The sequence below is a fragment of the Myzus persicae genome, unplaced genomic scaffold (genome assembly GCF_001856785.1).
Source record: "Myzus persicae strain clone G006 unplaced genomic scaffold, MPER_G0061.0, whole genome shotgun sequence".
NCBI classification, from domain to species: domain Eukaryota; kingdom Metazoa; phylum Arthropoda; class Insecta; order Hemiptera; family Aphididae; genus Myzus; species Myzus persicae.
This window is the reverse complement of record NW_019101308.1, coordinates 326,283-338,507: the sequence shown is the minus strand read 5'-3', so window position 1 is coordinate 338,507 and position 12,225 is coordinate 326,283. Positions and strand designations below refer to the sequence as shown.

General features: G+C 26.5%; 1 protein-coding gene across 3 annotated transcripts in view; it reads right to left on the bottom strand.

The window, feature by feature from the left end:
- LOC111028604 (nitric oxide synthase, salivary gland) overlaps positions 1-12,225 on the bottom strand; it is an 83,842-nt gene that overhangs the window by 38,789 nt on the left and 32,828 nt on the right. For all 3 annotated transcript variants that reach the window (XM_022307324.1, XM_022307326.1, XM_022307325.1), the window contains one exon: positions 7,047-7,186. In XM_022307324.1, the coding sequence (XP_022163016.1) occupies positions 7,047-7,186 (140 nt within the window). The remainder of the gene's footprint in view (positions 1-7,046; positions 7,187-12,225) is intronic.

The window sequence follows — 12,225 nt, the reverse complement described above, 5'->3', positions numbered from 1 at the left end:
TATTGTATACGGTTTGAGAAGAGTAAAAACTTAAAACGGATTACCTATATGGCTATATGCATTAAGTATATTTATTTGTGTTGTTATGTCTGATAAAGAATTTGTCTTACTTTACTATTGATTAATATTATGTATCAAGTATATTATATTAAGAATTTTTGAGAAATGGTGTGTAATATCTAATGTATGCATTCAAAGATTAAAAATATGACTAATGATAAGGTTATTCCGTAGTTTGAAGGTATAAACATAATGTATTTTCGAGACAAGTACATTAACAATAAAATAACACGAGTATGAAGTATATTTGAAAAAAACGATATGTATTATTAATATTATTTTCACTGACAAAATATGTATACTTTTTCATATATCAGCCAGTAAACTGTATATATATATATATTAAGTTGCATTATACATATTTTAACTAGTCAAAAAGTTGGCTATTTATTAGATAATAATATTATGTATATCAGGCTATGAAGCAATACATAGTGTAGAAATACCTATTTAAATGTAATATTCGTCCATGGTAGCTTATATTATTTAATAGCTGCTAAAGATTATTAGTTTGTTTATTGATGAACTAAAAACAATTACATTATTTAAACCTGAATAAAATATAATTTATGAATAATAAAGTAACATTTAAATAAACTATCAGATACTAGATAATTTGCATGATTATCGTATTTTTGTTATCCCTAATTATTATTTGTATATAATATGATATGTTTTTTTTTAGAGAATTGACAGTGAACCAAATATGTGTGTGTTATATAAGTACCTTTTGGGTATATGGCTTAAGTACCATTGACCGCCTTAAAAATTAAACCAATTTTATACTGAACATTATAATGCAGTTAATCATATTAATACTAGTCACTAGAGGACAATAATATTAATTTAATCCTATAGGACAAAATTTTGACTACACGTGAATAAATAATTAATCTTGGCATTCGATTCATAACATAGCCACATTAAACTTTAGCACATAGCTATATTTTCATCTTTAAACTGTAGATTCATTCGAATTGAAAAAATAGTTTTTCAGGGTACTAATGACTTATAAATAGCGCTGAGTGTATTAGATATTTTCATTACGAATCAAAAAAAGTAATTAGTGTGTGTATATTTTGTTATCAATTTATGAAATCGTGAGTTTGTCCGAAATATCACTTTTTTCACGTATCTTAATCTGTATCTAACAAATACAAGAAGGTGATTGAACAGTTTATTAGATAATTTGTTTTTCAAAAATATACAAAATAAAATATATACTAAACAAAAACGAAACCAAGTAACATTGATATTGACATTGGTGATGATGTCGATATAAGTTTTGAACAAAATTGTATGTCAAACATCAACAACTTGAAAAAAGTAAAAATCTATCGTTTTCAATATCAAATATGGGAAGACATGGATACACAAGAGCTATTAAGATTACATAAGTAATTTTGTTTTTTCCTGTTATTGCGTATCTAGCTGTTTGAAACGTGACGTTTTAACGTCGTTATTCATGTAAAATAATTTCAAGAAGCAAAAAAATAAAAAAATAACATTTATGTTATGGAAAAAAATTAGTCTAAAATGGGTGGGATACTTAAAAGAGGGAAAAAATAGAGGAAAATCCATCGGCTTAATCTCTTTGCGTTATTAGTGACTAAAATGTTTAACAGAGCGCTTATAGCTTACCCCGATTTGCACGGATCATTAGCAGAAGCTAAACCGGTAATATTTCCGTACCTTTCCTTTATTTAAATACATATGTTCAGTTTATATAATTATTACGTAAACCTACTAAACCATTAGAACCTTAAGTTGCTCAATATACTTAACTATAAATATATAACTGTGTAAAAGCGTTGTTAGGATCCAGCTGTATTCATAAATCATTTAACTATATTTAATACTGTTGACTTTGTGTATCGTACCTACGTATAGTAACGTCCGACATATTGAATTACGATTTTAAACTTCAACAAATAATAAAACAATTAATTGTTTTAAAGATAACGATTTCCTTATCGGTTTAATATGACATTGTCCGTGGCATATTCTATTACGAGGATATTATTATACTGTAATTTGTATGTGTTTAATGTCCAGGCTTAAAAAATAATAACTACTTACTGCAGATTTAACGCGTTTTTTTTTTCGACGTAATATTTTAGTAGTTTTTAACCGATACCCGGGTATAGGCTGTCAAAATCTTGTTCTCAGATAGTAATTGTTAGTTTTGTACACATTGCACGCGTATTATACTGATGAAATTGCGTGTTGGATGTATTGAGTGTTAAACCGTCTGTCTTTCAAATAACGCAGACTCCATAAAAAAAGAAACAATGTAAAAACAAATTTATTTTCCTATTAAACTAGTAGAGTCTGCCAAGACGTATAATTGTCATTTCTACATTTTTAGTTGAATTAGTTTTTAAAAAACCTAGTGTTATATTTAAATGAAAAATAGTAGACATTTTATAAATCACCACGAAATCATATTCAATAATTTTTTACCGCTTTTTTAAAAGTATTAATTATTATTTTGGTATAAAAAATATACTGATTGAACTTAATCATAAAACACTGCAAATTAAATAAATAAAACTGTCGAATCTCTTTGAGTTATGCAAATTAGCCGTGAAATTGATGATGTTGTTCATAAGTCTTAACAGTTTAAAGGACTAGCGGGCTAATGTTATTCACCTCGAGTAATATTTACTTTTTAACCGGCTTATTATGATGCAATAAGCCGATATTATATTATATGAAGTTGTCACAGGCAATTTAACAAACGTTATACATACAATGGTGCGTCTCATTTCTAAATATGGTAATTTAACTAAACGTGTTTAATACACAAACGGTTTATTGTTATTTATTTAATTTGTCGCGTTTTTGAAACGTAAGTAGGTAACTTTAAAATGTTCAATTATAATATTTCGATACAATTTACTTTTTAACCTTGGAAATAAAATCTTTTATAATTATAAGTAGACGTAAAATATTTAAATTTAGAAAACATGGGAGTTTAGAACACGTTTATACATTTGGTCGGGAAGAAAAAGATTAATATTATACAATAGTATTTATTTGGAAATGTGTAACACACCATTTACAAACATGTAAGTTGCCGGGGAGCAATTATCACAAACGCGCGTCAAAACAAAACATGTGAAAAACGGGTAGATATACTAAAAGTTCCAGTCGAATAACTTTAGAACATGTAGCTAAAATGTTTTGTAGCAGAGTACCTATATCCATTTAACGCGGAATCATTTTCTTTGGAGTTTTTTTGTTTTGTGTTAGTACCATCTTTATAATATATATATATAATAATAATAGCATCTATCGTAGTAATTGAGACAGTTCGAAGTTTATACGACGGAAGTATTCTTTCTTTTCTTTTTGTTTTTTATTGGAATATGGGGCTTTTACGGTGGAGCGCAGGGGGCCGGTTAGCTGTTTTTATCATTCCATCAAAACGTTCGTCCATCTGAGTCGTCTACACGCATTGTAATAATATTATTGTCCCTAGTTCACTCGCCACGAGCGACTACATACGACGGAATTATACTGTGCCTAATATCGTTTTACTGCGGACGTTTGACATTCGCTGATCTATTATTGTCTTCCACGGTTTATTACTTTTTTTTTATACGTATATAAACATTCGATTTGTTCGATAAAGCCGCGTTATTTTTTCAATCAAACAAATGAATCCGAATCGTAATTCGCCTGAACTGTCGTGCGCACATATGTATATATATATACACACGGTTAAATACGCACGGAACGACCCTTATAGCTGCTGTGCAAACTGCAGTATGGTTTTATTGGGGTCGTAACATTTTCGGAACGCTCGGCGGATGGGCCGCAATAATAAACATCATCGGATGAGTATAATTAACTAACGGAAAAGACACACCTTTGAAAGATTTTCGATTTTATTGCGCTCACATAATACTACGCGTGACGCGTCTGCCACCCGCGCGCCAAAAGTAACTCAAAAATAAAACAACATCATCTGTTTAATACGCATTATATTAAAGTATATTATGCTATCGACTTAATTTGTAGAACATTTAAGCCCCACCGTACGTTTTAAACTTTGGCTGGGTCATTTAAATCCAGCTATCCGGTAAATGTAACTGTGATTAAAACTCTTCGTGTAATACTATACACTTGACTCCGAAAACGCTAAATACACCTGACAGTCTGACACTGGGACACAAGTTTCCGGAAAATCGGTTATATCTGTGTTTGGTCTCAGTAGCTAAACTTTAGTTTAGGTAACGCCGTGATTAAAGGCCTAACAAGCTAAGCATAGTCCCAAAATCGGCCTGATTATTACATTTAAATTAATTTCACATTAAATTAACAAAAACTTTTGACACCAATATTATAAGAAAGTAAAAAGTTAAGAATAATGGACGTTTTTCAGTGATTTATACAATAGAAATGTAAAGAATGCGCTAAAGTATGCAATGTAAGTATGCATGTGTTGGTTCTAGATAATTCGATTATAATATTTGTTGAATCATTTAAAAACTCGATTTTAAATCAAATCAAATAATATTATATAACATATTTAATGAGCATTTATTTAAAAATTTAAATCGTTTTTGTTGTAAAATATATTATTAAAAAGTACATGTAATTAAACAATTTTACACTACCATTATAATATATTTATACGTAATAATTAATAATATTATGAACTCTTACTATTTGTACTAAGAACATTTTAAAACCAAAATACCAACACCAAATATGTCCATTTTTTAGATTCAAAAAAATCTATAAGTCTATTGTTTATGGATCTATCAAATAATTATTTATAAGTGTAGCATTATTGGGTTTTTACCTGAAGCGATTTTAGCTAAAGAATAATGTATAAGCAATAAAATAATATGTTCCGTTTTTATTATTCAAATGTGCCTACAGTTAGGAATAAAATAATGATTTTTGACCTCAAATTCTAAGTCTCATATATATTTATTTATTAATAAATTCAAGAACAAATGTTTACTATACCATTTTTTGTTTATTTATAAATAATAATACCTTTTTTTAAAAATCATGTTTTTGAAAACTTTACCAAAACTATATTTCATAATAATAGAACTTGTAACATATTCATTGTGTTAATTTGAGTACTTACTTACAGTGGATATTATTACTTATACATATTATTGGATTTAATCGAACAAATAACTTTCTGTTTTCATTATTAAAGGCAAATAATTTAACTTAATTGTCGAGATTAATTATAAACTACAAAATATCAATAAAAAAAAAAAGGGAAATAATATTTTTTAAATGGTTTTAATTAATGTTGATGAGAAACTATTGGCGTCATTATACAGATAACTAAGTTTCCGATGAATATATATTTATACAATATTTAAATTCTGTTCGCTTTTAAATTTTAAATCTCAAAATTTCACTGGTTTTTGTTAGACCCATAAACTTATGCAATTTTCAACCTATAAAATTGTTGGAAAATAAACAGAAATTGTACTTATCAGTTACAGAGGTTATTTAATTTTTATCTTTGAAGTAGTTTAAAAAATTCACTTGAAGTGTAGTAGGGAAAAAGTGAATTTTATGGCACACCTGATTTAAAAAAAAAACATTTACTAATTTTCAATAAATTAAGCTTGGTTTGGGCTGGTTTTTTGATCGTTTTTAAATTTAAAATTAGACCCCAATACTGATTTAGCATTTATTTTCTCTTTGAGATTTGTTTTATAATCACTGTATGATTCCATATTACGCACTTTTAATCATATTATATTTATTGCACTCCTAAAATAGTAAATTCTAAATAAATCACGTATTAAGTCCATTAGAATTTTTTTTCAAAAACATCTTTATATATTTATGATTTCTATATAATATTACAAAGTATATATATGGTATACACCCAACTACATCAGGTACATAATATATTGTATTGTATAAATGATACATCGATCGATTAAGTTTATTACGGACGAAAAATTTTCCACAAAAGTAGGCTTATAGATTTTATTTTATTTTATAAATGATAACTTGAATGAAAAGTAACAATGTAGAACGAAAGTTGAAGTATTGTAAGAATCAAAGTAAAGATAAGAAGTATTAAAAATAGTTATATAATAGAGGACTAATAGACGACGAATGAGAAAACCATATTGAATAGACCTGTAGGTATATTTGCTAAGCCTCGAGGAAGATTAAAGATGACTGAGACGTTTCAAAACAAATATATAACAAGACGTATGAACATCATGAATATTATAAAAAATTAAAATTAAGCAAAACTTTAGGTTGTTCATTAATAATAGTAAAATATATATTTTCAATAATATGTTTGAAAGTATTTTAATGTTGTGATTAAAATATTATTTTCAAAAAATTAGCGAAACGTAAACATAATAATATAATATATAGTTATTTCTTACTATTTATTACACACAATTTCTTAGTTTCATTTAAATTATACAACACATGAATAATCTCAATTAATTTTGATTATTTTAAAATATAATTGTGTTATATAATCTAGTTTCTGAAATATTTCAGTGCATAACCTCTATCCATTACAGATGTGTTTATAGAATTTTAGATCTAAAATTACTGTAAAAACATTATATTAGGTATTAGGTCCACAGAATGAATAGAGTAAAGAGAACTAAAGAGTAAATTTAAGAACCTAGACGATAGCTTTGACGTATGTTTGTTAAAACATTTAGAATAAATATTTTAATATTGAAAATATTTGTTTTTTTTCCATCACCTCGTGTTTCTAATATCGCGTATTTTTTTAATTCAAAATATAATATCTTAGTTTATGTATTCATAATATAGTTTTTTATAATTTGTTATAATGCATACATTATAAGTCTCATGCTTGTATATGTTTATTATATAAAGAAATACGAGTTTACACAATTAATCGGCACCATTTTCACACTTCGGGCTGACACAGTTTCATTTTCTAGTTTTAGATTCAACATTTTATTCACAAATTGTCTATATTTAAAAATGCTTACCTTTTAATGGAGGCAAAATATTGTTTCATAAAATCTTCGGCAAGGTCTAGTACTTCAGTTTTTGGTCTTACGGTTGAGTTATGGAATGCCGGTGGAAGCATAACACTGCCCAGACATGCTTTTTCATTACACAACGGGGGCTGAAAACATTACAGTTTTTAGTTAGATTTAAAACATTATGAACACAGTAATCACGATTTAATGTAAAACATAATAGCCCAAATGGATTATAATATCACCGCACCCATACAATATACAGTCATTTTTCTATTTAAAAACACATGACATCAAATTAACAAGTTGACTAGAATTTATTAAGCATTCAATTTTATTTTATTCAGTCTATAAAAATAAATTATTAATAAAGCCATGTTCATTTTTTATAAATATTATGTTAAGTGGAAAACTGAAAATGTAATTTATGAATTGTAATTCTTTTAGGAAACACTGTAAATATTTGCATTAATTTATCTATTTATTTTCCGTTGAAGCTAAAACACTTGTTATCGTAAACGAAAACCAAAACATGGATTTTCAAGATAAACATTTGTTTCACGTGTTAACATAAAGTACACAGATGAAATTGTGCAGAACAAATAGTGCGGCTTTGGGCGTTAAAAAAATGCAATAAGCCTACTCGTACTCTAATAATTTCGAGTGGTATTTTCTTTAGCCTATATAGTGTAGGTTAACTGCTATTAGCGCTGTATAGGTACTTACGAAAAATCAAATACTGTACGCCGAGTAATCAGTTGTGTATATTTCGGATCGATATATTGAATACTTAGAATCTTCTACATTGTTTGCTCTGACAATCGGTCATCGCTACGGGGATCTTAAAATATTTCATTATCGTCTATAGGTAGTTTATAACATAATAGATTTTATATAGAAATCTGTGATGCAAATATACACGTTCCATATTTTGTTTTAATAAAATATTAAATCTATAGTAATAATATTATACTATATTCGTTCCTTCTAGCCCTATTTTCATTTCTTTCAGCGGTAACTACACAATGTTGTACGGGCAATAATTCGCTAAAAAAATTCAATTTATAGTACCTATACAATTCCGGGAAAATCCTATTAATCTCTCACCATCAATTTTTTCGCACACTGTAAATATTTAAACCGTGTAGAAAACTAATTTCTTTCGTATAAAATAATCATCTTTTTTTTTTATCCAAATTGTTTTCTAATTCAAGTTAAAAAACTATTTCAGTTTATGTTCAAAAAGGTTTGAGAAAATCAAACGCTTTGTAAAGGTAGAGTAAATATTTTTGTGTGAGGCACAAATTGGTGGTCAAAGTTAGTGAATGTGTGTTTTCCACGGACTGTTACTTGGTAAATTATAATTTTTTTTTTTTTTTTTTTATTGAACTTAAGCTTCGGCAACTGAGGCTATTAGCTGTAGTAGGATTTGTATTGTAGTTTGTATTGTATATTTTTTGGAACGGTAGGGGGGAACACGTGTGTGTTTGTTTTTGGCAGAATTTCGAATGGGGCACCCGTAGGTTTCTGCCATGCCCCGGGGGTGGGGGATGGCAGCACTTGTTCTCCGGTCACCGCGACTTGTCCGGAGAAAAATGCCGCCCGGTAGCCGAGGATCGAACCGCGACCGGCTGCGTCGCAGCGGACGCGTCAGACCACTCGGTCACCTCATCCCCATTATAATGTTTTGTACAGATGAGTAATGCCCGTAAAACATAATGATGTACCTAGTTACCACGAAAAGATATGAGACGGATCCAGAAGTAACACATGGATACTACTTTATAGTATTTTTGTTTATTCAAAAAAGTTATCGATACACAAGAAATAATTTAATTTAATTTTGATTTTCATACTTTAATTTATACTTATAATAAAATAAATGCATAATACATAACATATTCCATTATTATCAGATATTATTTATAAGAATGTAATTTACATATTTTTTAAGTATATTTTTTAAACTTAGTACAATATTTGCAATATTAAAGTATAGTACAAATTAATAATGTCTAAATAATTATATTCTTCAATTTATTCATATTATTCATTATGTACATTATTACTTAAGTTGTGTCATAATGTCTTGATAAATTCATAAAATAAACTATTAAAAACTATAATTTTTAAATGTATTATTAATCTTAATATAAACCTATTTTTTTAATGAAAAGTTTTAGGATTGCATTAAATATTTTATAACCAATTTAAGTCATTAGTTATTCTGTCAATTACAAATTCAAATTCGTTGAATCAAAAACCAATATTGGAAAAATTAGAAAAATGGACGTATATCCTTTCGAAAAGACTTAATCATATTTTTATTTTATTCTAATTAAAATAAAAGTATTTTTAGTAGTGATTTAACACAAGTTTGGGAATAATAAGCTGAATTTATTATTTATTCACTTTATAAATATCAAATCATAGTCTATGTACATTTTAGAAAAACTAAACAAACATTATTATTAAGACACGTTTTCAACAATAGTTTAAAGTAATTATTATACATATTTATTGCTTTATAAGTATATATTATAAAAAGCAATAGAAATAAATCTTTAACTAAACGTTTTTTCATGGAGAGGTGAAGTTTATTTTCTTAAAAATAAATATATATTAATTATGAGCAATAAAACCAACAAGTTTGAATTTATATTTTACTTAAACTGTTTGATCAAGATTGCATGTTCTTATCTTAAAATAACTTGTTACACATATTTTGATTTTTAATGAATTACAATAAATTATGTTAAACTTGGTTGATCCTTTTTTTTTGCTTTTAGTAAAAATTGATTACTCGTTATTTATTATTAGAATTCATAATTTTCAAAAGTTAATTTTTAAAAAATTTTTTTTTGACAATATTTCAATGGATTAAACAAATAAAAAAAAACAATTTCATACGTGCATGCGTGAAAATGTAAATCTATCGGTTAAGCTTTTAATTTATTTTGTAATTTTTACAATGAAAAAAAATTAGTTATTTTATTTACCGTAAAAATAAAGGTATTATGGTCATGAATAAAATATGTTACATAATTATATAAATAATTATTTTGTTATGAAAATATACATTTTTGAATTTGTGGATTTACTTATTAATTAACTATTTGTTAACAATATTCTAATTTAGGTATAAACAATGTATTTTTCAAAATTTTGTTTAAAATGCTTTCATTATTTTCTCTGTATATTTTGCTTACGTAAATCCACATAAAAGTTATTTTAGTCTATATCATAGTTATATGTATTTATTTATTTTATTTTGTTATATTATACTGAAGATAAAGTCCTAATTTCATAGGCATATTTATTTTTTATTTTATAAGAAAAGTATATTGACTGATGAAATTTTAAAAACAAAAAAAAGTCTCAAAACAAGAAAACACATAAGGACAATATTTATGACAAAATATGTTGTAACCTTTAGGGTAAGTGTTCTCTTGAGAGGACAATATGGAGTGCTTCTACTGAACATCAGAGCTTCTCGGTTACGAAGAAACAAATGTCAGTTATTTACAATCACATTGTCTCGATGAAAATAATAATACTCCAAACTAAAAGATTTGGATGGCTACAAAAATCACAAAATGTATGTATAATTTTTAGGTCATTGGACCCATAAAGATGTATCATTGTTTGCTTAATAAGTGCTAAACAGGGGATTAAATATCACTGTTAGATATTAAATGTTTATTACATATTAGTTTGATCAGATTATTAAACAAATTACTTAAACCCAATTTAAATAACAAAATAAGTTTATTATTATTGTGAGCTGTATACTATAATATAAATTAGGTATAGTACAATTATGTAATATTATGTCAAATATCCTGATTCGTAAATCAAAAGATATTAACGAAGCGCAATGTTTATAGATACTCTTAATTATCTCTTCGAATGATATTATTAAAACCTAATTCCCATGTGTCAATAAGTCGGAAATCGACAGACACTGCTTTGCCTTTAGAATTAAAATATTTTAGTACACCTACTAGGGTATTATCGTAAATGTCTTTTAATTATATAAACAGTTAAATGAGATGAGATTCAGAGACGTATAATAATGTGTTATTATTTCATAATAAGACCACCGGACTACTCAATAAATACTGACTGTATGTAAACATTTGATAAAATCAAATCGTTTATAAATCCAAAAGCTATTAATCATTTCTTATTTTAAACGAAACGAGTCAATCTGTAAATACTTTTAATACATATACTTTTATTTTAAATACTAATATTTTATACACCGAAGCCGTGTTTTCAAATCGATATACATTCGATAACGTTGTACCGTGTCGGTTAGGTGTAGTAACTGTAATATCCCAGAATCCAATTTTTATTTTTAATGAAATTTCTTAAGCATTTCTCATTTTATACAACTAAAAAAAAAACTAACAAATAACGTTCAATTATTGACTTAGGTGTTATTGGTGACGTAGAAACAAAAATAATAGTAATAACAATAACAATGAAAAAATTCCACAAAAAATATTTTGCACTGTCATTGAAAGTTTTATACCATGAATTCTGGGAAGAAAATGTGGTGTAAAACGTATATTTGATTGAAAAACATTTTTGAAAATTATGTATTTATTCATATAAAACAGGACTGTGGTATGAATTATAAAAATATCAATGATTTATTATGAGTTAAATAGCTTTGTATTACGTTTCATTTTACAACGAAAAACTTTAGGTAGTTTTTATTTTGTTAATCATACTTAGTTTCTGAAAGGTGGTTGGAAATTTTTTATAGGGACTTAAATGCACACTCATTATTGTAATGTTGTCACGTTAAAACCAATTTCAAATTTCAATATTATATGGCTATTATAGGAACATTAAATTAGAGTATTAACGGATAAAAATCAAAAATATATACATCTGTCCATTTAGAATCTAAAATAAATAAATAAAATATGGGTAAAAAAAAAATAATGAACATAATGCCTTAGATAAGTTATTAAGAATATAAATATTGTATATTAAAACACTCAGATTTCTATTAGCTTAATCGATTCTTATTTTTTACAATTGGTTGAAAACATTGAAACAAAACACATCAGACTATTGTTAGATAACCGACATGAGCTTTTTTTCCCAAGAATTTTAAACAAGTATTTATTATACTTAATATATCTTAATCTGCGTGCATTAAATCACACGA